Source organism: Patiria miniata, unplaced genomic scaffold (genome assembly GCF_015706575.1).
Source record: "Patiria miniata isolate m_02_andy unplaced genomic scaffold, ASM1570657v1 HiC_scaffold_20, whole genome shotgun sequence".
Lineage (NCBI taxonomy): Eukaryota > Metazoa > Echinodermata > Asteroidea > Valvatida > Asterinidae > Patiria > Patiria miniata.
The window spans coordinates 24,826,846-24,853,686 of record NW_024037059.1 but is presented as its reverse complement, the minus strand read 5'-3'; the positions used below and the strand labels follow the sequence as shown (position 1 = coordinate 24,853,686).

Below are 26,841 nucleotides of genomic sequence, written 5' to 3'. Positions count from 1 at the left end.
GATCAGAGGTCCCGAGTTCGATTCCTTGCCCTGCCCCTTCAGACTTTGCTTTTTTTTCTCAACAATTTAAAGTTTTATCTTAGAAACGTTATTTTTCAGTCGGATACTACTTGTATAGCAGCAATTTGCTCAGGCTTTGGAGGATTTTTTTTAAAAGGGAAATAAAGTCCGAAAGCCGTAGCAAGTTGAAAAATAGTAGCCTCCACTCAAGCCTGGTTATAAAAACCATGCTCCATAGGAAAGCGCACAAAGTACCACAGATAGTTGTGTAAAAAAAAATATATCGCCCCCGCCCTCCCCTCCTCCAGACGAGGAATCTGAATGTAAAACTCAGAAGGTTGTCTGGTTACATAAATTACCAGGCAGGATGCACAGGAGAAACTTTGTGTCACTTCCTATACCCGAACTATTTACACAAATGTGGGCTTCTGATGCAAAAAAGCAGTTTTTTTCCGCCCCCTTCTTGAGGATAAATTTAAATGTGTGCACTGCCAAAATGACAGACTTGTTGGAGTAGCTTTAGATTGTGAGCTTTCTCGTGATGGATTTGAAGCAAAAAAGACCCTCAGAATAAAGCTTGTTGTTCATTTCCCCCAAAGATTGCTTTTTGGGGGTTAATATTTTCAACTTGTTAAATTAAACTGTTTGCAGAGTTATCCCATTCAGTTTGTTGAGGCCTGCATTGTTTTCCTTCTCGACAAAAGTTACTGACCAAAGAGCGCCCTCTATGCCCTCGCTTGCAGGAGTTTGTTGCTGGTGTACGTAAACATGTTGGGGACAGTTTGGCTTTAAATACTTGAACCTATTAAGACGACTTTACCGAGGCAAAATGATGCGATGGTCAAGCATGATAAAACATTGCGGTCGACAGAGGAGCTTATGGTATTAAAGGTATAGTCCATCATTTTGTTCGTTTGAAGCAACAAAAGTGCTCAAAAATTAAAGAAGTGTACTGAACAACTAACCTGATGAAGTTTCAGCTCAGCTTCAGCTGTATATTCCGAGAAAAACAGCATTCTATGATCTCGATTTCAAATCAAAAGTTGCTGAATTATGTTTTGAATTGGCCTAACTTCAGCGTCCGATACACGTTCTCACTGAGCCGATTGCAGCTACGCCATGTCGCGCACCGATCCGACGAATTATAGCAACCGCGCGCGCTTCGCCGAATAACAAAACGAACTTCTAATTTAAATTTCCTACGGTGCGCCTTAAGAAGCACCGTTGGAAAGGCCTTTTTTCGTTGAATTCTTCAAAATGGCGGCTTGCCAGAAAGAATAATTTCACAGGGAGTTTAGTCCCCTTACTATCTTTCAACCAAGTATGTTTTTCAACAATAATTACGGCAGTCACTTTTTGGATAGCTGCAAATGATGGACTCTGGCTTTTACATTCTTGTGTAATCTCTGACAAATCTGACTATTAGGCAAACGGTTGCGGTAGCGGTGTAACGGTCTCACAATATCCGGTGTACTAACTTTTCCGATGGGGAAATTTTGCTTCAACACGCATGCGCGAAATTGCGCAGTAGTGTAAATTATCGGCAACTTTCAGGTGTTTATTTTTTTTGAGTTCTTTGCTAGGTCATTTTCTAGGTCTTTTACTGATACCAGTTCTCTGACTTTTGTCCCGAAATCATCAGCAAACAGCCAAACCGGACGATCATGGGCACTTTAATAGACAGTAGGTAGCGCTTTCAGAGCTGCACAACTGCCGACGTTTGCGCGAAATTCCAAAAAGGGCAGTCGTCCAAAGAGAGCACTCTTTACAAAATAGGGGGTAACCGCTGGTGAAGAAAATGGCACTTGAGAACGAAAGGGCACTCTTTAAACCTGCTGGCTATGCCATTGCTATAAAGGAAATGGGTCCTACCTTATGATTTTTTTATCTAATGGCTTCAGATGATCATACAATTTTAAATTAATAAATGGACACATTGCTTCCATCAATTGTTGAGTATCTGCTTAAACAAGCTAACAAATCTAAACTACACATTTGCAAACATCAGAATTAGTAAGCTCAGTATTAACTGTGTAAATAATAGTCGAGCCCGAGTCCGAGTCACTTGAGTCGAGTCCGAGTCCGAGTCTCGAGTTATTTGGTTCGAGTCCGAGTCACACGAAATTTTTCGCAAGTCCAAGTCCGAGTCCGGTTTACATTAACGAAATAGATGTGCATGTACATGGACACAATTACAAGTGACCGATACGTAAGTGATGTGCTGTCGCGGGAAATAGGGAAGGACTCAGTAATTGTCATAATTTGCAACAACAAATTGAAAGTACAGTTACATTTAAATATGTTTAAGGTTCTTTGGCATACTTAAACGTTTTTCACTTGAAACAAAAATTTAACCCAAAACACACGAATTATTTTTTAAATAGGCATTTTTTTCGGAAATAAAGTCAAGTCGAGTCAAGGAACTAGCGACTCAAGTCCTATAAAACTGCTACGACTTCTAATAAATGCACAATATTTTACGTAATTTAAAAATCCCTACAGTGGCGTATCCAGCAGGGGGGGGGGGGGGCAGGGGCGGGGGGCAGGGGGGCACTTTGCTTACCCCCCCCTCCCCCCCGGCGGATTTTTTTTGACATTTGTTTTTGTCAGCAATGATTTGAAGTGCATGTTTATAGAGTTCTTCTGACATCAATCCCACCAAAGAAAACCCACTCAACAACCATTACAATGCGCCGTGAAATTGTCCATATAATATAACATATAGTATGCATAGCAATGGTCAGTTTTGAAGAGCGCCCCCATTTGGAAGATGGGTACCAGCCCAGCCCCCCCCCCCCCCATACCCCCCCCCTGAATTCATAATACTTCATTAAAAGGATAACGAACATGTAGAACAGTTATCGTGATTATAAAGCTGTAACTGCGTATATAACTTCTAATGACTGCCTAATTTTTCACATAAATGTAACATAAAATTATTCACAATAGTTCAACACTGATTAATATTTTTAATCTAAATTCATGATCGATACGTGAGATATGTTTATCCGAGTATACATACACGTTTATCGTAAGCAGAAAAGATTCCTTTGATAGGATCCGATCCATGATAAGATTCAACACTCAAGAATAATAAACGGATCATAGCTAACAAGTTATATCAGATGTATCTAAATATCATGGCCTATCTATCTAAATCAAATCCTAAATCGTACCAATTTAAAGTAATAGAACATTTACAAAAAAATACGTGTACAAAATATACACGTATATTATTAATTAAACGTGTAAGCACAATTGTCTCATGGCAATAAAGTAGCATTATACAGAATTCGTATCATGGTTACATTTCATAAATCGTTTACTGCGTCCAACAGCGGTGCCATCTATAAGCAATGCATGTTTATACAGCTTAAACATTGCATAAAATCTCCAAGCAACGTGCTTTAATTTTATAGACATTAATGTAATATGTGAGCTATCTGGGCTACTGTTTTTATCAAACGACAGTAAAAAAAAGAAGATAATAAATGCACTAAATGTTGTTTTCAGGTATTTCAGCACATACTTTAATATTCGAAACATTGAATGTATGTAGTGTGCAACAGTTGTGTCAATTACACATAGCTTTTAAACTAGGTCAAACGCAAGGCCCCCCCCAAAAAAAAAAATATATTAATCGCACCTCCAAGGTATATCGAAAGGCATTATTCTCTTTAAGACGTTTCGCCTTCAGTATTGTACCGTCTTTCTAGTTATCGTCAAACTCTGGTTTGATCACGTGATTCACGTCGACATAAGGTATCAAGTACATCTGGAAAATTAACCAAATGTGGATTTCTATGTTTAATTCAAACTACAAATAATGACAAAAACCTCTTAGAATGGATTTCAAATTTGATATTTGAATAATATATTTCTTGAGACAATTTAAACACACTTTTGTGAATGACCTGAATAACCTCGTAAAATTGTTATGAAAAAGGTTTCCATTTAAATGAAAGTTTGTGATAAACAAAAATGAGCGGAAACTTGAAAATGAAAAACACGGTTCGCACTTACGGTCTCATCTGATGGGTCGTTCATTTTCTCTAGCGCCGCAGTGATTTCTGCAAAACTAGGGCGTTGGCTTGGGTGTGCTTGCCAACACTTCATCATGAGATCGTAACTGAAAAAAAGTAAAAACGCAATCAAGCCAATGCACTGAAGGTTTTGTGGAGATGCTGTGGCAAGAGTGTAATATTTCTTGCCACTTTGAAGCACACTTCTTTTTACTTTAATTATTTTAAAGATTACTCCTTGTAAAGCCAGCACAGTTTTTTTTCAAAACTTCGATTACCGACACGTCCAGTTTGCACAGCATTGATGTCAGTAAAGCTAAAACTAATACATTCTTTGTCCACGCCAAAACTTGCCTTGGTGTTATTTTTGTTCCGCTGCAGTGTGAGATTTACGTGATCTGAAATTGTGATTTTAAACACATGAACCCCTCCTGTAGTCCTGCTTTGAAAAAGTTATTTGGACTAATTGCTTACCAAACACTCTGTTTTAAATAGGGGGCAGTATATTTGAAGAAAAAAATGCTTATAGTTACATTTCATCGGCGCAGTTTTCCGGCTTGGGCATTCGGTAGCCTTCCTGCAATCGTTTGGCCAACAACTTGCTCTGAATTCCTGGATAGGGCGTCGCTCCTGCAATAACCAATTAAAATAACAATTCATCCTTCAAATAATAACATCTTTAATTGTCCATACAACATACCAGTATTAGAACCTCAAAGTTGCCGTGAATTCGAATGAGACTGTGGTGAGTATAGACATATTTTATAGAATTGAAAATGTGACTTAATTGGAAATATATGGTCACATTAAAAATGAAGATTTCCACACTGTACCACGTTTTTTATACCAACTACTTCCAAATAATAACCTATCGCAAAATTATCACACAGCCAAGTTATATATATTGCTTCCAAAACACATTCCCTCCTGCTGGAATATAACGATCTGAAATACAGGGTGGAGAAAAAAAAACCCAAATGCTGCCCTTATTTTTTTTTTTTTTTTTTGCATGTAGCGTTTTCCCGGTCTAGGATATGAAAGTCCAATTAATAAGCTTTAAATCGCTCAATGGTTCTATTTTATTTTTTTCACTAGTCAGTCGGGCTACTGACACAGACTCTTAACTAGCCCGCGAGGAACTCGATCATCGTTTAAGCATGAAACTTTATGAAATAATTCTGTGACGGTCACTGGGTAAAAACTTAAACTAAAACAGGCGAATCAAATGTCTTTTGAGACGGATAATTGTTTTGAATAAACTGAAGGATTTTTTTACCCATTAAAAGGTGATCCAAACGAGCCTTAATAAATCAAGAATCCATCGGATGTACGTAGGTTAACCTCCGCGTCGTTATCATTTTCGTTCTCACGCAAGTACGCGATGTGAAAACGGACATGATCCAACAAGGCAAGCTTGGAACGAAAATATAGGTCGTAAGTAAAATTCTTTTTTACCCATTTCCAACTGATTTCTCATCTATTTTTTTTTTGGCAATTTTTTCAGTCTTTTTAATAAACAGATCTTATAATTTAACCCTAAAACAGTTGATAAAATAATACACAAATCGATACAGGTTACCACTCGAGTGTCGAGTGGTAAGACATCTGCTCTAGAAAGCAGGAGGTCGTGGGTTCAAGTCCCACCCGAATAATTTTTCCATCTTTCACTCGGGAGGTAACACACTGAGTATACAGTATTTAAATGAAGGGCAAAACCTAATTTGAATTATTGACCTTTGTTAATAATCAAATGTCATTTGTTTACTTTCATCTCGATATAGTTAGAAAATATCAGATGACAATTTCATTTGGTTAAAGACCTGTTGACTTTTTGCCTTGTCAACTACCCAAACGGTATAATTCAAGTAATTATTGTCGTGAGCTTTATTCATAATATTTTAGTCAATCTGTCATCTCCTTTTATCTTCTTTTCATCGCATACTCATGGCAACTTAATTCATTAACTTTAATCTTTCTTATCTTTCACCTCTGTTCTTGGCTACTTGTTACAAATGTAAACCTTAAGAACTCCTATGCCCCCGGGTGATGCTGATAATAATAGCTTTTTTGAGTGGAAGGTGGGGCGGCAGCGGTGAAAATTTGAATTTGCCAAGCAGAAAATGGCTTCAGTGATTTTCCATTGCACTTATGATTTGCATTTTCACTAAATGGGATTCAGCTTTCTGCTTTATTCCCTGTGGTTCTTTTGTAAGTGACATGTACAGCTCACAATTCCTAAATAGAATGAACATAGAGTGATCCATACATTTCATTAAGTGTTATTTAGTTTATTTTTATTGGGCTTTCGTATCCTAGATCTGGAGAGCGGTACATGCAGAATTTCATAAAAAGGTCACCATCACCTGATAAAAAGTGAGTTACTTACCGAATGTTGCTATCTCCCACAGCACGATCCCAAATGACCACCTGGCAAAAAATCGACACAACAAATCAGGCATGAAAAACGACTCATAATTCTAACTTGGAAGGGAAATTAACAAAACGCCCTGGGATTTCTAATGATCTTAAAGTGGTAATTGCTTTGATGATTGTACTTACACATCACTCTTAGACTTGTACATCCGACGGGTCAAAGACTCGATGGCCAACCAGCGGAAAGGAACGCGGTTCTTAGGCAGCATAGTTACAAATAAAATTTGGGGGGGGAAAAGAAGGTGGTCAATTAACACGATGCACTTATTCGAAAAATGTATAAATTCATAGAAATAAACAGACACTGAGACTCAGATGTCGTCACAAATTATACATAAAGTGTTTCCATGATAAGGTAATACTATCTACTCCACTTGTGCAGTATTTATTGTTACGTTTGGTGCTTTTCGAGCGCTATTGGAAACTGTGTTTAAAGAATGAATTTCACAACAAGTTCAATGTACACATTACCACTGTTTCAATTCTGCACCTGTGCACTTCATTAATATTCTACTGACAGCATTATAAGTACTGGGAAAAAGCGACAACTTTACCTTCGATTTCTGAAAGTAGATGTCTTCTCCCCGTGATAGTCCGAAATCAGAAATCTTGGCAGTCAAGTCCTCCCCGAGAAGTATGTTCCTCGCAGCCAAGTCACGGTGAATTATCTATGTTAGAAAAAAATTATCTTGAAGATAATAATCAGTCATTCGCCATTTACAATATGAACCCTCACATGGCTGGGTCCCACTTATACTTCTTGGTGGAAAAGGGAAGATAAAGTAATGTATCCTGCTCAAGAACACTATACGTTGGGATTTCCATTCATGTAACACCAAACATTTGTGTGGGACACGTAGCCACTCGGTTCATAAAGCCTATGACATTTTCAACCTGCAAGAATATACTAAAAGAATTTGGTATGAACCCCCAAACAAATAATCTAAATAGTGGCATATTTAGATTCAGTTGCAAGTCCATACCCCAGTGTCAGAGAGGTGATCCATTCCTCTGGCTATATCTATGCCGAATGTCAGTAAGTTGGAGGAAGTCAGAGGTGATACACCATCATCCGACTTCATTGCCACCTGCTGCTGGGGGCGAGTACTCCTCAGGTAGTCACGCAGGTTGCCGTTGGGGAGATATTCAAGAGCAATGTACAACACGGCTGGAATAAAAAATGAAATCACTGGCCAGACTTTAAACATTTGAGGACGCGTACATTTCCCTGCGTGCAAGAAATGTGCGGTGAGTTAGGCCTGGATTACTAAATATCGTTCTTAATAAGTGGTTTGCCAATAGGCTCCAATTATTCCTATGATAGGAGTATAGTCCAAAAACTTCCTTTATCCTTTGGAAAAGAAGGCCCGAAGGATTTCCCCTCCTGAACTTCAATAATTTATTATGAAATGTACTCACAGTTTTATCATCCAGAGAATGATTGATTATAATGGTACCTTTGTGTATACACGCGCCAATCAGACCAACTACGTTCGGGTGTGGCTTGATTTGAGACATTGTCTTGAACTCGACCAGGAAGTCTTCGGAAGCAGTCGTTGTCGCACCTGTAAGGAGAAAACGAATAGAAATTTGCATTTCAATGAAACATGTTCCACAAATCAAAAATGACGAGATCAAGATAATTAACGATTTCAACCAAAAAGGTTGAAGGTGTTGTCGGCCTGAGATCAAAAGCGAGTATATTTTTGTTTTACCTTTGACAGTTTTGATGGCTACTTTGGACATTTCTCTGATTTCGAGACTGCCTGCTCTCACTTCCCCAAATATTCCCTTGCCAAGGACCTTATCCTCAATAGTGAGATTCTGCCATTGGATTTCCAGTCCCTTAGCCCATGCTGGTAAGCCAATGTCTTCGTTGATGTCCCTTTCAATGTCTTCTATGATTGGTGACTCAATACCATGCGTGCTCGGATCTCTGACATTAGAAATCTCCTGTTATGCCCAGGATAAACAGAAAACAATTAAATACCACATAACAAGTGAAGCGAGACATTCGTGTTAACATTCCACACCAAAGAATATGAGTTAATTCGACTGCCTATCTTTCGAAAGTTAGTTTTCTTTTAGTTTTTTATAAGAGCTCTCTTTATCTTTTCCCTTTTCCAAAATAACTACATTTGCCCTTTTTCAGAGTGTTGATGGCTACTTTGGAGATTTCTCTAATTTGTTTTGGTTTTTTTTTAATAAAACAACACTTACGATTAGTTGATCGTCAAGCTTCGGAGCACTGTCGCTGTTTCGTTTCCTCCACACCACGCAGCCGATGATGATGACAATTACAGCAATAGCTAACAGTACCCCGAGAATGATGGCTGCTACGTTTACATGTCCATTGTTCGGTGCATCGGTTGCACCGGCTTGGAACAGATTAACAAATTTGTGGTTATTATAAGTTGCGCCACTAAGTAGATAATCATCGGAGACGCCACACAATTGAATCACGGGCAAACATAAGACTGATCGAACGAGAGGAACGACTTTAATGAGACAGTAACACAAGAGGTGAAAGATGGCCGGCTTGGCCCATGGGATAAAGTAACAGGACGTATGAGGGCGCTATCCAACTGGCGTTGCATAAACACTATGCAGGATTCTCCAGATACAAGCTTTGAACACGTACTGTAATGTATACATTAAACGTATCCAAGAATCTCACATTGGCCCCTGTTATTCCAAGAGTAATAAAACAGGAGCGGATTTGAGGATTTTAAGTTTGCAATGTACATATCTTTCTTTAAATGCATATCTTTCTTTAAATACATATCTTTTTTTTAATGCATTTAGTTCATTTTGTTGCATGTGGTACCGTACTTGAACATTGACAGTTTATTCCGAGGTACGACGAGGCGCAAACACCATTGTTACATTCTCCAGTATCCTTACTGCAGGTGTCCCCTGGTGCACAGTGGCACGTCTGCTTACAGTCAGCTCCAAACGTCCCCTCAGGACAATCTGACAAAGAAAAAAAGTTGGAGCAAAAGTACTGCACATTTTGTGTCTTCTTGTGTTGATTTTAAGACCGAACACATTAGAGTGTGTTGGGTCTTAACGAGACAAACATTATGTATGCATATACACAACGCCGTGTAATGATTTGGATTATATATAAATATTTCTATTTAGGCCCAATCCACATTTAGCACCATAAATAAAAAGAACTCTATTTTGTTCACCTTGCGTGCAGTCTGGTCCTGTGAATCCTGCAGCACACGAGCATCCGTAAGGATCACGAAGACAAAACAAACGACCCCGGCAAGCATTGTCGTACGGATCGCTGGTATCGGAGCAATTGTGACCAGCATTTTGACCGAAAACATTTCGGCCGAAAACTGACAAAAAAATAACGTCACAGTAGTAGTTGGTTGTTCATCATTTCACTGCATTTTATAAAGCATGTTAATACCGTGAAACATGCGTATGTTAAAAGCTTTGCTCCTTTGTTTCTGGCACATTAAATTATATTCATAGATTAGCCAGGATACAAAATATAAGTCTCTGATATTAATGAAAGGAATTATTTTAATAGTACTTGTTTATGAACAATACCTTTTTGGCAATATTCTCCACTGAATCCTGGAGCGCAGATACACGTTCCCGTCTTGTCATCACATATACCTCCATTGTAGCATCGAGGACAGGTGTTAAGGCATGACGGTGGACGCCACATACCCTCAGAACAACCTTGGTAAATTCAAATAAAACTTCCAAAGGTTAAACTTGTACAAAATCATTTCAAAAAGCTTCTGATCATTGCACAGGCTTACTTGTTATGTTTTACCTCGAACAATAAGTCTCATAATGCCATGCAGTTGTCGATTCTCCTGGTCAGACGCAAAGCAGCTGTAGACTCCTCCATCACTCACAGCAACATCATCAATAGACACACTGAGCTGGTCATTCCAAGAGGTGAGGATGTCTCTTCCATTATGCCGCCATCTATAGTTTTTGTTTGGTGCATTCACATGTTGCATCTCCAGTCGAACTGAGTCTCCGACATTTGCTATCTGAGTTCGCTTAACTGGACGTATATGGACTACACTTCCTGTAAAGGCAAGGGCGAAAAATCGACAGTGGATTGTAAATCTCAGTCTCGGAATGAGAAGCAACGATAATTTCCTAGGAATCTGTTGCATTTAAGATGTCTGCTTAAAGGCTTTTTTTTTTATACGAGCAACCAGACTTACCATCTTTAGGCAGAATGATGGTCTGTATCCTCGTGTTTGTCATGTCAGCTCTACTCGCCTCGCAGTAGAAGACACCCGTTCTGCTGATCCCACCCTCTTCGGGTAGGTTTAGCTGTCTGACCTGACATCCTAGGAGTGGATCTTGGAGCTGATTGGACCCTGACGGAAGGTCATTACTCCCTCCTGTTGTCACTTGTCGACCGAATGAGACATCAGCGGAGATATCGTTGGGACCTTTGTAAGCTGCAATGGTTGCATGGTCGTCTCCAGTTTGGCCGAGTAGAGCAGGATTAGTAACGAGAGTAAAATCCACCTCCCCGTCTATTTGAAACACAAAGTATTTGCAATATTTTGCCCTGTCATACCGTTAAGGGTCTTCTACAGTTCCGATAGTGGATAATATGTATACGGATTATTTGATACCTTCAAAATGTACTTTGTTCCAATTTCTTTATCGAAATCACATTTTCTTTTATGTTAACTTTTGAAACGATCGCGCGGTCTATGATATCACGTAAACCGAGACAAATATCAGGTCCTCATCAACTTTGGATGCTGTAGACTGAATATTTCAAATGATGTGAATACGTGAATGGCGTATGGCGAAAGAAAACTAAAAGGTAGCCGATAATCAACAGATGCTATTCAATGTCTACACTCACCTCCTCCTTCAGTATACAAGTACTCTCCAACCATGACTTCACGCATGTGAAGGATTTTATCGGTACCACGGAGATCCACGCTGACGTAACGGGCGGTGACCACTGGGTCCGCTATTATCTCAATGGGTCTCGTTGTATCGATGGCTTGCTCTTCAGTGATTGTGCCTATCACTCTGTTTGATACATGATCTGGATTCAACCCTGCTCTTACTATAGCACCTATTATACGGTAACCTGCAAGTTTGGAAGCAAATTAATTTAACATTGTTCAATTAGAGATACAAAAAAATGTCTCAACAAGCTCTTCCTTTTTTATATTCAACATGAGGCAAATATCTTATAGTGGGCCTATACCCAAATTTGAAGGGAAAAAATATGTATGCACAATCGTTTAAGCTTAAATAGTGGCCTTCAACTTAATGTGATCCACATGATATGAACACGGGCGGGAGATGACTGACGTACTGTTCAAAAATGAAACTGTTTTCTAGAGAAAAAACAGATTTGGAGTTGGGGTGGTTAAGGCAATAACACGGACTGAATAATCGTCGGGGGACTTTATTGGAGGAAGCATTTTTTTTTGTTTCAGCGTTGAACACATCGAACCCCTACTTCCATACGAATTTATGTCATCGGTGGGGTATTCAAAGGAATATTATAATAATGAAATACTATGACTGTTTGCTTTTGTTAATGTTTCTGTTGAAAAGCCCGATCACATACACACGAAGGCATACATGTTTACGTTACATCCATAGTGTGGACATTCGTTCTTTTTTTTTTCGTGTAGTTAGGAAAAAACTGTCAAAAACTTATTGTACTCACAATGTGAAACTCTTTCAACCCAATTTTTTTCTAGAATTCCCTTGGGTGTTTCTCTTCATTTTGCAACGAATAAACCTGACCCAAATGCCTCTAAATCTTTTTTCCAGGGAGGGAAACCCAGTGTGGACGTGGGCAAGTCCTCACAACGTATCTGCAAACAGGTTTATGTGGACATCTTTAATTCGGAAGTCCACACAGGGAATGTAATGCTTGTAAAACATTACCACAGTTTCTTCGTTCAGGAATGTAACAGAAATTGTCTTGTCTGTTTAAGATGGTGATACTTCTCAAGCAGTAGACAGTTTCCAAGTCCAATCTCCACCACGGATCTGTCATTTCTTCCGCTGTGCTAAAAGCTGTGGATGTATCAGATAAGACCCAAATGTTAAATGTGTTCATAATTTGCATGTCGCACTGGTGTAGTGTCGCCCTATCGATTTTTCAAGTCACGTCATGTCATAGTTTTTATTCTTCTCAACTATAGGCTAGTTGAACACAATTTGTGATTCGTTAGAGCGTTGAAGCACATGTAACTAATCGAAGCTCCATTCTGATTCAACTTGCTAACAAAAATTTATAGAACACTGTAATCAATAAATCTGAAATTTAACCCAAAAAATTCACATATCTGCCCTGTAATTCATTTTTACAGCAGTTTTGATGTTGAAATTTCAGTTTTCAAACTGCTTTTTCTGAAAGAATCTGTTAATATAGAACATTTTGTTGTAACTAGCACTGCAGATTAACGGGTTCTGTAAATGTTCATGTTTATTTCATTTTGAACAGATCATTTTGATGTAGACCATTGTAGTCTGCTAATACAATGTAATTGTGGTCGCAGGAGCGGCGGAACGCTTTTCAAACGGGGGGGGGGGCATAATATAACTATAGTTATGTAGAGAGACCATTATTTATTTTTTCGCGAGAGGGGGCCACTGTTGTTTTTGATGGCCAATCTTCCATCTCGACAGAGGCACAATTTCATGAGAGGGGTATTTATACTTTCGTGGGGTATATTTCCATGTCGAGAAGGTGCACAATCCTGTAATTGCGAGAGGGGAACTTGTACTTCTGAGCGGCAGTTTTGCATTATCAGAGAGGAGACACTTTTTTGTAGCGCGATGCTTTCATACGAGGGCGTGTGAGGGGCAGTTTTGTTTTCATCTCGAGGGGGCACATTATAGCTGCGAGAGGTGCACTTTTGCTGGTCAGCCCCCCCCCCCTTCCCCCCGTTCTGCCGCCTCTGTGCTGTCGTGATGCATTTTGGGACTCATTATGCGTAAATAAGAAGCTATAAAATGGTCTTTAAAATAATCCTAACATTGGTTAGGGCGTAGCCAATTCCCAACCCTCACTTTTGGCCCCACCCCACAACCTTTAGCTGTGATTTATGTGCACGTCGAATTCATGCATGCGAAGCTAGTATCGAATATAACAAAAGTTGTATCATAATCTGATTAATGTGCTGTCACAATCGCAGTGCCTGTATATCAGTCGAGGTGTTAACCATAGGTCAATCTGTTGAATACCCCTTCCCCGTCACTCTTTGTCTCAACTCCACTGCCATCAGACAGAATGTATCGATTCCTCCTCATCCTACCCTTGTCTTCCATCGGATCCTTTGATCCGTCCTTTGTAAATCCCCTGTTTTACATTATATTCTCAGAACATGCATCATCTGTTTCATTGCGTTATCTGTTGCAATACTGTTAAAACTACAGGAAATCTGAGCAAGGATAGCAGTAACCGTTAATGATCGAGCCTGAAAGCCTGACGGTATATTTACATTAGCTGGTTGGAAAGCCAATTAACAGAGTTGAAAATGCAAGTGATGTTTCCTGTTGAAATACCAACTTACAGATGAAACTGAACAGATTTAATGTAAGATAATTTTCTGTTTTTTCCCCCAACTATTCTCTAAAATCAGTTTACAACACTTTGAGTAAATCTAAAAGTGTAGGGCGACGCTTCTGCCATAACTTTTGATGTAAAGTTACAGAATTATTTTGTACAGTGTTGCTTTGGTTACTTAGTGCTCCATACCTACAACAATCATCAATTACATGTATCGACATACTTTTCTTCCTTCTTTTAAATTTAAATGTGCTCTTAAATTACTTACCAGTTTGCATGTATGTGTTGAGATCGCCATCCACAGCTAACCCTGCCACTTCAGAGTCGGCGGTTGAGCTCTGTGTAGCCGGTTTTCCCACAACGTTTAGTGATATCACTGTGATTTCAGATACAGCATTATTGTTTAGCAAGTTATTGTGACCAGTTTTCAAGGGGCACTCCGTCCTTGAAACCACCCAATTGGGCTACAAAACGAATTTAAAACGAAATGATCATAATTAAAAAGAGCATTTACAAGTAGAATATAAACGCCCACGCAACCATCCTTCAAAAAAATGACCGGTTTTTGTGTTGCGAGAGAATTTAGGGTTTAATAGTAGCCGTTTAGGATTGTCACTATGTCCTAATTATTCAGTCACTTGTATGCTTAAGAAAATCTTATTGAAGTAGGGGTGTGTAAGAAGAATCACCAAAATACATTTTTCAAAAAAAATAGAATATAAAAAAAATATACTAAAATATAGGAACAAATATATTACACGATAGGTATTAAAGATTTATGCAAATTAAGCATATTTCCACTAAAAATTCAGCTTGGTAACCATCATTTTATTTTCGGATTCAGCAACCCACAATTAAGTAAATAACTATATTACCAACTTCTACTCAAAATGCCTCTTCTTGTGACTTTTTGAAATATCGCCTAGTCTAGAAGTAGTGTAAAATCATTTTAAAACACTTTTGTAAAATCATTTTACACCCCCTGATGCAAAACTAAAAAACAGCAAAGTGTCGATGCTACTGCCTCAACTTTTGATGGAAAATTCCAGAATTATTTTAACAATGTATATTAAATGGTCTGACAGATTACTGGGGGCAACGTCAAAGAAGCAGACTTATATTTACGGCTGAAAATACGTATGCATTAGGTTGGTTTCCTTTTAACCAAACAGGGAACAATCTTTAACATACAAATTTCGGCGAATTCAGGACGATTTACTCCTTTTATTTCTTTCTGTAATGTAATAACTGAAGGTACCCCTAATATATAAATAAAAAATAAGAAACGTAACATTTTAAAACAAAAAACGGTTACTGTTATGTAATAACAGGTAGGACCGTCATGTAATATGAAAGTATGCATTTACTTGATCATATTGTTTAAACCTGCGACCCTGCTACCCAGCAACCTTGCGACCGGGTTGGTCCCCGATATGCAATCACCGTTTATGAATGTGACCTCTTTTTTTGGTGTTTGGACTTCGAGACTTTCCTCAATGACCACACACAGCATGAAACATAGATCAAACGTCACCCTTGATCCACCGGCAATATAACTTACGTTTTAAGTTTGCCTCCCTTGCAAATTGTGCATTTTTTTTTCAAAGAAAGAGAGAGAAAGATAAAGGGAGTGTGTGGACGTGGGAGAAACGAAAACAACAAAGTAAACAGAAAACTTCAGCAACAATAGGCAAGCTTTAATAAGTTAAGAAAAAGTACCGATTTTGTTCCCAGACCCCAAGCCAGGATCTTATGCTGATACGCATGCTTAACTGTTGAGATGGAATCTAAAACAAACTTCTGTCCTAAAAACAAAGGATTTATTTCCCCCTTTTCAATAAGAAAAAAAATCTAGAAATCACATAAAGCATTTAATTTAATTGACTTTGTGAATCGTTGATTCTACGAGAAAAATACGCACTGCCTTTCTGTGTCCTTTGAAGTTGGAAATCCTGCATCGGAACAACTCGCGATATGTGCGTGAATAATGGGTAGAAAACATGTATTACAACTACTGATGCAATGGAAGTACATCATTTGTTTTCATCAATCTCATTTCAAGTGAGGTTCAAATGCAACATTCTACTTTTTCGGACTTTTTTTTTAGAAAACCGCTACATTACGCACTTTACCTTTGCTAAGAGACACAGCAATCAGAAACAGCAACACACTGGCACGGTACGGGCGAGTTAGATAGGCCGCCATTGTCGTAATCACTGCACGAGGAAGTATAAAGTGGACAAAATCAATAAAGACATACTGTGGCGTGTACAAATAATTATGCACTTATCAGTTTCGTGTTGTTGAACCGATTTTTCCCCAATAAAGCAACGTTGTGTGTCATAGGTTCAACCTTCTGTGGACGTCACATATGTTTCACATGGGTCATTCCATGTCAGACCAACGCACTTTTTTACCTCATGTCTTCCGATTTTGATAAAAAATTGCTTTGCTTGTAGGTCCTGATGAGCAATGATTGCACACCAATTTTTAGCCCGATCCGACCTACCATATGGTCAGGGCAGAAACCACAAAAAACTGACATTTTAAGAGTCAAATACCACCCTTTTGGTGGAAATATGTCAAAACCATGTCAATTTTCATCGAAAATATGCGAATTCGGTATCAAAATAATAAGAATTGCAAGCTCAAATCAACTCTTTTGTCAAAATTAAATTTTTTGAAAGTAGGTCACGTGACCTTTAATATGTTATCGTGACCTTTGACCCAATTTATGTACAAATGTATCATTCCAAAAATCAACGAAATTCAAATGACTTGATACAGCATGTCTTCCTCTATCAGAATCCACTAAAATCAATTGGGGTCTTCAAAGTTTACAACTTTATGACTATTTTTGTACAGTTGGTAGGTTACAAATTGGTCAATTTATAGACTTTATATTAGAAATCTATCCACACAACTTACTGTTCTGTTTCTAAAGGTACTTAAATAAATCTTGGTTTGGGAATTTCTCATGTTTAGGGCTGATGAGGTCAAACCAGACTCATAATATAAATTATCAGCAGTGGCGCACCGAGGATTTGGCTTTTTGGTGTGTGTGGGGGGGGCCTCATAGTTTGTTTGTTTTCAAATTTCTGTAGAAGATTGAGCAAAAAAAAATTTCCCAAAAATCAAACAAACAAATTGACAACCTTGGAGGGGGTGGTTACAACCCCTCGAGCCCCCCCCCCCCGCCCCCGTTGCCACTGATAATTAGTTATCCCACGAGTGCGCTTTGAATTGAGCCCCCCCCCCCCCACCCCACCCCGGGGTGCCACTGATAATTAGTTATGCCACGAGCGCGCTTGGAATATGAAACAATGCAATGCTGCTGTGACCCATTTGCGACCCGACGCACTACATTATTCCGTGTTCCACGAGCACTAGTGGGCTAACGAATTTATCTTCAAGCAAACTTGACGTCGAATGCTTGAGAGTCGATTGTCATCAGCAGTTACTGTTTAGGGTACGCAACAGCTCTATGCTTTCTACCCGGACCCAGTACAGCGGACACACATCCAGGTGAAATTTATCTTGAAGGAAAAAATTGCCAAGTCTGTGAGACTCATTAAATTTTAAGAAGGGCAGTGATGAATGAGTAGAAAGGTAACTTTGATTTCGATATTGAGTATTATCTTCAAGCAACCTTGAATTCTAGACCCTGATTAGTCCATCTATAGCAATCACAGTGTGATTTGATATAATACTGCACAAGCTACATTGCACCCCATATATCGAATGTACACGTACATGTATGTATCGTGTTCTTTTTATTTGCTGCTGAACGGTCCGATACATCCCTCACCACATACAATGTACGCATTCGACGTCAAGTTTGCTTGAAGATAAATTCGTTATGGCTCGTGGAACACGAAATAATGTAGTGCGTCGGGTGGCATATGGGTCACAGCAGCATTGCATTATTTCATATTCTAAGCGCGCTAGTGGGATAACTAATTATCAGTGGCACCGGAGGGGGCTCGAGGGGCTGGAACCCACCCCCTCCAAGGTTATCAATTTGATTGTTTGATTTTTTTCATTCTTCTACAGAAATTTGACAACAAAAAGCTATGAGGCCCCCCCCCCCCAAAAAAAGCAAAATCCTGGGTGCACCACAACTGATAATTTATATTATGAGTCTGGTTAGACCTCATCAGCCCTAAACATTAGAAATTCCCAACCCAATATTAATTTAAATACCTTTAGAAACAGAATAGTAAGTTGTGTGGGTGAATTTCTAATGTAAAGTCTATAAATTGACTTTACATTATCTTTTATAATGTAAAGTCCGAGACTTTACATTATAAACTTTATGAATGACGTCACCCTAAGGTTGCTGAACTTTTTGTTTTGACGCTGTGGTAAAAAACACTTGGACATGCGTGCTAAAAAAACTAGTTTACGCTTCGTGATGTGCACTATTGAATAGGAGCACAAAGCGTGGATGTGTTTTTCAAACTAAAATGGTCGTTTTTGGCCGAGCACTGTCAATGACAAATTTCATCCCTGTAGAAAGCAGAAGATGTCTTCTTTCATGTTCTGATCACCCCAGATTTGTACGTTGCCCAGTTTTAAAGATATGCCTGTTTTGGTCTCTCAACAACGCACGCGCATATATACTGAGCGTTTACACGCAGTGTTGCGATGAGCAAATGTCCAAAACTTTTCCTTATGCATACCACGAATCCTTTTTAAAAAAAGGATTCATTTCCCACTTTGCAATAAGAAAAAAGATCTGGAAATCACATGAAGCATTTCATCTAATTGACTTTGTGAATCGTTGATTCTACGAGAAAAATACTGTGGCGAAACGAGCTATACACCCTTTGTGGCGGGAATAACTAGGTGACCCGACAGTCTGACCTGATCGAAGGATGGAATTGGACCTGGCCTTAACCCACAAAAATATTTATAAACCTCGCGCAAGGATGAGCTGTTACCCTGACGCAAGGGGGGGGGATATAGTTAACGAACGGCGGACTAAGCCTCGGGGCAGTTCGTTTGGCGGAAATATACCACCGATCTGCGATTAAGTACTTGACTTTATTGACAAAAGAGGGAACTAACTTATTCAGATATATCCAACAGAGAGCGGGACTACATAAGCTTCACAGTGACCAGTTAGTCCAAGACGTTAATCAGTTAGTTTATTCCTTTAGCACACTTCAAATATAATGTCAACGCGTCACCATTCAATAATTTATACAACGATGAATCTCACAGTTCTGATGAATCCAGGTAAACCTCGGTGTTCGAATTAACACTGATAAACCTCGTTCTTAAAAAAGCACTAGTAAACCTCGCTCTTAGAATAAGCACTAGTAAACCTCACTGTGATAATCTAGTAAACCTCGCTGTGATAATAAGCACTAGTAAACCTCGCCGTGATAATGAACACTAGTAAACCTTGCTGTGATAATGAACACTAGTAAACCTCGCTGTTAGCTGAGGGGTCAACTGCACCCCTTGTCATTAGCTTATACAATTATAATCTTCGTTCGGCTCTTGGGTCAACTGCACCCTTTAGCTTATACAATTATAATCGTCTGGTTCAACAGGGGTCAACTGCACTCCCTTATGATTAACTTGCACAATTATAACTCACAGCTTAGCGGGGTAATTCACTTAAGGTAAACCTCACTTGGGTATACCTCACCTATACTTCTCGGGGTTCCTAGTTTATAAAGTGGTCGTCTGCACCACCGACTTAAATACGGGCTAGTGTTCTTTCACTTAGCACAAAATAACCCTAATGAGGTCTACAATAACAGAATAGATTTATACAATACAACACGGTCCTTGCTACTTGCTTGCCCAGCGAATTACACATACGGGGTACTTAGTAACGTTTCTATGACCCACCGGACGATAACAGTAGCCCTCTGAACGTTAACCCAGTAAATTTACCTTCGGGAAACTCAGGATTCACAGACTTTACAGGGCCGCAATCAACCGTATCTACGCCAAAATTGCACAGGACCACGGCATGCACTTCCCTCCACAAAGTCACAATTAAGCGGGTTCCCAGGCAGGAAAAGCGAGCTCTCAGTTATCCAAGTCTGCATCAACCGCAGCCACGCCAATTGGCATAGATCAACGGCAGACAGACCTTCCGAACAATCTTAGCTAGACTATTTCCTCAATGGGCAAACAAGCCTACGGACTCACAGGGCAGCTATACCGCAGCCACGCCAAATGGCACAAACAACGGAAGACAATCCTTAAGTCTGAACTAAGCCTAACTGTTCCCCAACCTTCAGATTTACCCAGGGTCCGACTATTATCCTAACTCAGGCCCTATATTAAATAATCCCGACTTCTTAACAACAACCACCCAAATCTTATTAGATAAGGCCTGAAAATGCACAGGGGGATGTAAACAACGAAGTCCAGGTTTACTGACCGATCACACCAGGCGCGCTGGGGCTTTCTCCCGCTCCGGTACGGTCCAACCACGGGAACTCAGTAAAACGCTGACAGCTCACGAGATTGCTCGATAATCGCTTGTTGCACAACGCGGTCTCTCCCAGGAGTTTACTCATTGAAGTCTCTCAGAGCAGTTTTCTCATTGAAGTCTCTACCCCGAGTGCCGAACCCACGCCAGGCCACGAGGCAATCACCCCATCCCAGACCATGCCGGACGCACGCTGCTGATTGGTCGCTGCGCGATATCACGCGCTTGTTCACGCGGTACATGCCTGCATAATTCATAGCCAGACATGCCCATCAGCCTAGTGTACATGCAGGACGCGCATGCTGATTGGTTGCCCCACAGTATCACGCGCTCTAACGCGCGGGCTGACGTGATGCTTTTGAGGCTACACTTGATATCAGTCTACACATACCCCTGTTTCGTTACAATACCGCACTGCCCTTCCGTGTCCTTTACAGTTTGAAATCCTGCATCGGAACAACTTGCGATATGTGCGTGAATAATGGGTAGAAAAACTTGTATTTCAACTAATGATTCAATGGAAGTACATCATTTGTTTTAATCAATCTCATTTCAAATGAGGTTCCAATGCAATATTCTACTTTTTCGGACTTTTTTTTTAGAAAACCGCTACATTACGCACTTTACCTTTGCTAAGAGACACAGCAATCAGAAACAGCAACACACTGGCACGGTACGGGCGAGTTAGATAGGCCGCCATTGTCGTAATCACTGCACGAGGAAGTATAAAGTGAACAAAATCAATAAATGCATACTGTGGCGTGTACAAATAATTATGCACTTATCAGTTTCGTGTTGTTGAACCGATTTTTTCACAGTAAAGAAGCGTAGTGTGTCATAAGTTCAACTTTCTGTGGACGTCACATATGGGTCATTGCATGTCAGACCAACGCAATTATTTACCTCATGTCTTCCGATTTTGATAAAAAAATGCTTTGCTTGTAGGTCCTGATGAGCAATGAATGCACACCAATTTTTAGCCCGATCCGACCTACCATATGGTCAGGGCAGAAACCACAAAAAACTGACATTTTTAGAGTCAAATACCACCCTTTTGGTAGAAATATGTCAAAACCATGTTAATTTTCATCGAAAATATGCGAATTCGGTATCAAATTTATGTACAAATGTATCATTCCGAAAATCAACGAAATTCAAATGACTTGATACAGCATGTCTTCCTCTATCAGAATCCACTAAAATCAATTGGGGTCTTCAAAGTTTACAACTTTATGACTATGTTTGTACAGTTGGTAGGTTACAAATTAGTCAATTTATAGACTTTACATTAGAAATCCACCCACACAACTTACTGTTCTGTTTCTAAAGGTACTTAAATAAATCTTGGTTTGGGAATTTTTCATGTTTAGGGCTGATGAGGTCTAACCAGACTCATAATATAAATATCAGCAGTGGCGCACCGAGGATTTGGCTTTTTGGTGTGTGTGGGGGGGGGCCTCATAGTTTGTTTGTTTTCAAATTTCTGTAGAAGATTGAGCAAAAAAAAATTTCCCAAAAATCAAACAAACAAATTGACAACCTTGGAGGGGGGTGGTTACAGCCCCTCGAGCCCCCCCCCCCCCGGTGCCACTGATAATTAGTTATCCCACGAGTGCGCTTTGAATTGAGGCCCCCCCCCCCCACCCACCCATCCCGGGGTGCCACTGATAATTAGTTATCCCACGAGCGCGCTTGGAATATGAAACAATGCAATGCTGCTGTGACCCATATGCCACCCGACGTACTACATTATTCCGTGTTCCACGAGCATAAGTGGGCTAACGAGTTTATCTTTAAGCAAACTTGACGTCGAATGCTTGAGAGTCGATTGTCATCAGCAGTTACTGTTTAGGGTACGCAACAGCTCTATGCTTTCTACCCGGACCCAGTACAGTGGACACATCCAGGTGAAATTTATCTCAAAGGAAAAAATTGCCAAGTCTTTGAGACTCATTAAATTTCAAGAAGCGCAGTGATGAATGAGTAGAAAGGTAACTTGGATTGCGATATTGAGTATTATCTTCAAGCAACCTTGAATCCTAGACCCTGATTAGTCCATCTGTAGCAACAACAGTGTGATTTGATATAATATTGCACAGCTATACTGCACCCCATATATCGAATGTACATGTACATGTATGTATTGTGTTCTTTTTATTTGCTGCTGAACGGTCCGATACATCCCTCACCACATACAATGTACGCATTCGACGTCAAGTTTGCTTGAAGATAAATTCGTTATGGCTCGTGGAACACGAAATAATGTAGTGCGTCGGGTGGCATATGGGTCACAGCAGCATTGCATTGTTTCATATTCCATTGTTTCATATTCGTAGGATAACTAATTATCAGTGGCACGGGGGGGGGGGGGGGGTTCGAGGGGCTGGAGCCCACGTCCCTCCAAGGTTGTCAATTTGTTTGTTTGATTTTTTACAATATTCTACAAAAATTTGAAAACAAAAAAGCTATGAGGGCCCCCCCCCCAAAAAAAGGAAAATCCTGGGTGCGCCACTACTGATAATTTATATTATGAGTCTGGTTAGACCTCATCAGTCCTAAACATGAGAAATTCCCAACCCAAGATTAATTTCAGTATCTTTAGAAACAGAATAGTAAGTTGTGTGGGTGGATTTCTAATTTAAAGTCTATAAATTGACTCATTTGTAACCCACCAACTGTACAAAAATAGTCATAAAGTTGTAAATTGTGAAGACCCCAATTGATTTTTAGTAGATTCTGATAGAGGAAGACATGCTGTATCAAGTCATTTTCATTTCGTTGATTTTCGGAATGATACATCATTAGGCCAAAAAAAATACACGGTCTCTGGTCAGTGCACGCGTCGATTTTAATCATGCGTGGCAACCTGTGTTTTTTTCTCCAAATTAACACGGAAGCTACAACAGCGCCCTCTGTTGCCGCGCCTCCTCAAATGTTTGTTCCAAGGAGCACCAAGGAATGGGGAAATTGCACCAAGGCAAATGATAAAGAGCACCAAGGCAAATTATGGAGGACAACAATGTATAATGAGACACAAAAAAAGCAAAATAGTACCCACCTTGTCTGTACAATACAAGCTTGAAAAAAAAGCCACAAAAAAACCCCCAAAACCGCCTCGCCGCATCAATTCCGGAACTTCGGTCTGACCAGAGACCGACTATTTTTTTTTTTGGCCTTCCATAAATTGGGTCAAAGGTCACGATAACATATTAAGGTCACGTGACCTCCTTTTTACACACAAAAATGAATTTTGACAAAAGAGTTGATTTGAGCATGCAATTCTTATTATTTTAATACCAAATTCGCATATATTCGATGAAAATTAACATGGTTTTGACATATTTCTACCAAAAGGGTGGTATTTACTCTAAAAATGCCCGGTTTTTTGTGGTTTCTACCCTGACCACATGGTAGGTCGGATCGGGCTAAAAATTGGTGTGCATTCATCGCTCGTCAGGACCGACAAGCACAGCAATTTTTATCAAAATCGGAAGACATGAGGTAAAAAAGAGCGTTGGTCTGACTGGAATGACCCACATGCAGAAACATGCAGAAAAACGCTGCATGCCAGCTTATGTACTTTTGGTTTGCTTCAACTGAAAATCCTTTCTGTACCGCAGATCTTAACCTAATCCTTTTTGTTAAGGGAAGTTGTGCATGGCCTATAGGTTCACGACAAATGATCAGAGGATCAGGGGTTCGAATTTAGCCCCGGCCATTACGTGGTGTCCTTGCCTCTCTACACCTAGGACCATCAGGGGGACCGGCATTACTGGCGATGGACGGACTTCCCATGCAGGGGAATATGAGTGGTTTCGGGCCAAGGAAACTTAAGCTAAACGCTGGCCTAATGGGCCATATTAGCTCCTGATATACTTTACTACTACTTAGGCCCTACTATTCAGGAACTGGGTTGTGCCTTATCGTTGTCATCTAATGGCTATGGATTAACTTAATATTTTAAATCAATAAATGGACACTGACATGTTTCATTCTTTCTATGCATTGTAGCGTATCTGCTGGAACAAGCTAACAAATCTAAAATACATTGATCACAAACCTCAGCAATTAGAAAGCTCACCAACTGTGTTTATAATTTGTAATAATTACCTAATATTTCACATCATTGAAGTTGATATATATTTAAATTAATCTCTTTACAGTTCATAATGTTGATAAATATTTCTAATTTATGATTCGTATACGTCTCCTAAGCCACATTTTTTCGTTGACGTCCCTTTCAATGTCCTTTACGCTCGACGCCTTGGCCCAGGCTGGTATAAGCCAACGTCTTCGTGGATGAACTGCAAATAAACTGAACAATTTCTATTGTCGATTTGATGTTCATGATTTCACTCAGGAAAAAGATCTCTTGCAAGACTCTTTCAAAATAATGCCGATCATGATACTATTTAATAATAGATGAGATTGATGTAAGAAATAACGCTTCAGGACCAAACGGTTTAGGTACCAGAATTCTGGAAAATATCATTCTTCTCTGGTATAACACAGGGAGTGTGCTATGACTATGAACGTATGCGGCACGAACGGTGTGAAACGCTTGTATCGTTGGTACCCACGCTATTTTTACCATGTTTTAACACATGAGTGGGATCAGCGAACTAGTAGACGATCAGCTGTTTCGAGCACGCGACATGCATGTGAGTCGACGTTCAATTGTCATGATTGTTGTGTTTACTGCTGTTTGTCTTCGTGATTTTTTACATAAAAATCCAAAGAATCAAAGACAGAGGTATAACAAATCAATTGTTGTCTACTGTGATTTGAGATATGGCGTTTTGAACACCCTCGGGGAGCATAGCACCCGGTCCCTCGGCTTCGCCTCGGGTGCTATGCGCCCCAGGCTTCGGGTGTTCAAAACGTCATATCCCACATCACAGCAGTCAACAATAATATTGTTAAATGTGTTGCATGGCTTTTTCTGAAATTTCTTCTCAAAGATGCAGGCTCTTATTTAGACAATTTTCAATTTGCATACCGCAGCAATACAGGGGGTCGATGATGGGGTACTAGTTTATCTTCATAAACTGTACAGTCACCGTTGGACAAATCAAAATTCTATAGATCTATTAAAGATTTTTCTAGTGCCTTTAAAACGATTCAACCTCACATTCTAATAAAAAAAAACGCAAGCAAATAAATGTGTTTCCAAAAACTGTACAGTTGATTCATAATTGTTTGCTGAATAAGCCACAGTGAGTAAAAATGGAGACTTTAATTCTAAGGTCAGGATGATAAACACAGGTCCCCCTCAAGGATGTGTTATCTCACCGCTGTTATTTTATACAAGTGACTGTCTCTGTTCCAGCCCAAAGTGTAGTTTAATGAAATACGCAGATGACACAGGCATTACATGCTACTTAAAAGATGACCCACGCAATTATATATCGGAGATTTGTTGGAGATAGCACAGTTTGTGGATTGGTGTGACCGTCATGTTCTTTACTATTAATGTGACGAAAACTAAGGAGATGATCGTAGATTTCCGGCGCAACACTGGACCTCACAAACCTGTTTATACTAACGACAACGAAATAGAAAGGGTTAAAGCGTACAACAACCTTGGTGCTATTTATTGACGACAAACTTAACTGGAACAAAACACCCAGGTAGTTATGGTAAGGCCATGCAACAGATGTTTTTCCTTCGTAAGTTCAAACAGTTCAATGTCGATTTTACGTCTATTTTATCAATCTATGATGAGCATTGCTGCTTGTGACATATTCGGCATGTATGGTTCACTTTTAGACAAAAACAGGGACAGGTAGGTTTGATTGCGTCCGTAAAACTGCCCTGCGCTCCGTAGGTCTCACCTTGTCAACGTATGACAAAATCTTCTCGGAACGTGCAAGTACATTACATTTATTCAATCAAACCCACCCACTTTTTGATTGTTTTGTTTGTAGGGGGCCAAAGGGGGCCATGCCCCCCCCCAAAAAAAAAAAACCGAACCCAATGTTGTTGTTTTTGTTAGTGACCTCGCAATAAAGGCAGGCAATGAGTACACCACCACGCACCACCTTTTCCTCAAAAAACATTGGTTAAAGTAGTCAGAATTGCCCAAATCGCACCACTGAGCATGTAGAATCAAAAAAAAAAAAACGGGGGCCTTAAGCGGGCCCCGAACCCCACGCCGTAATTTTTTTAGACCTAGACCAAACTTTTTTGGCCCCCCCCCCAAAAAAAATTGTGTTCTGGATCTGCCCTTGTGTTGGTCCAGTGTGTTTATAATTTTGGAATCAAAATAATCATCTGTTGACACTGTTGCTACAAACAAGAATACTCCCTGCTTACATGCAGTGGATCACGGATGATAATTCTTTCTTCTGTGTGGTCACACTGCCATTTCCGTAGCACTGAAA

General features: G+C 39.7%; 2 protein-coding genes and 1 long non-coding RNA gene across 3 annotated transcripts; all 3 read right to left on the bottom strand.

The window, feature by feature from the left end:
- Positions 1-2,949: 2,949 nt before the first annotated feature.
- On the bottom strand, positions 2,950-4,123 carry LOC119727160. Its single transcript, XR_005270908.1, has 2 exons — positions 4,024-4,123; positions 2,950-3,775 (listed from the first exon to the last, which is right to left on the bottom strand). It is a non-coding gene; the product is annotated as an uncharacterized LOC119727160 (long non-coding RNA).
- Positions 4,124-4,551: 428 nt separating this feature from the next.
- On the bottom strand, positions 4,552-9,295 carry LOC119727924 (tyrosine-protein kinase receptor Tie-1-like). The gene is made up of 9 exons (XM_038200004.1): positions 9,283-9,295; positions 8,676-8,833; positions 8,171-8,408; positions 7,913-8,020; positions 7,439-7,623; positions 7,010-7,123; positions 6,582-6,652; positions 6,409-6,449; positions 4,552-4,652 (listed from the first exon to the last, which is right to left on the bottom strand). Exons 1-9 carry the CDS (start codon positions 9,293-9,295, stop codon positions 4,552-4,554), a joined length of 1,029 nt encoding a protein of 342 aa, XP_038055932.1.
- Positions 9,296-10,243: 948 nt separating this feature from the next.
- LOC119727923 lies at positions 10,244-10,732 on the bottom strand. The gene is made up of 2 exons (XM_038200002.1): positions 10,661-10,732; positions 10,244-10,518 (listed from the first exon to the last, which is right to left on the bottom strand). The coding sequence occupies exons 1-2, from the start codon at positions 10,701-10,703 to the stop codon at positions 10,244-10,246; spliced, it is 318 nt and encodes a 105-aa protein (XP_038055930.1). The 5' UTR covers positions 10,704-10,732.
- Between the last annotated feature and the right edge of the window lie 16,109 nt (positions 10,733-26,841).

Bases quoted from the DNA above. Each gene is read 5' to 3' on its own strand.
- LOC119727924 (XM_038200004.1), bottom strand. The intron at 6,653-7,009 runs GTAAAGTTGTCG...ATGCTGCCTAAG, and splicing joins TCTACTTTCAGAAATCGAAG to AACCGCGTTCCTTTCCGCTG. The intron at 6,450-6,581 runs GTAAGTACAATC...ATTTTTTGCCAG, and splicing joins TACAAGTCTAAGAGTGATGT to GTGGTCATTTGGGATCGTGC.
- LOC119727923 (XM_038200002.1), bottom strand. From the start codon at position 10,703: ATGACAAACACGAGGATACAGACCATCATTCTGCCTAAAGATG. The intron at 10,519-10,660 runs GTAAGTCTGGTT...TTGCCTTTACAG, and splicing joins CATCATTCTGCCTAAAGATG to GAAGTGTAGTCCATATACGT.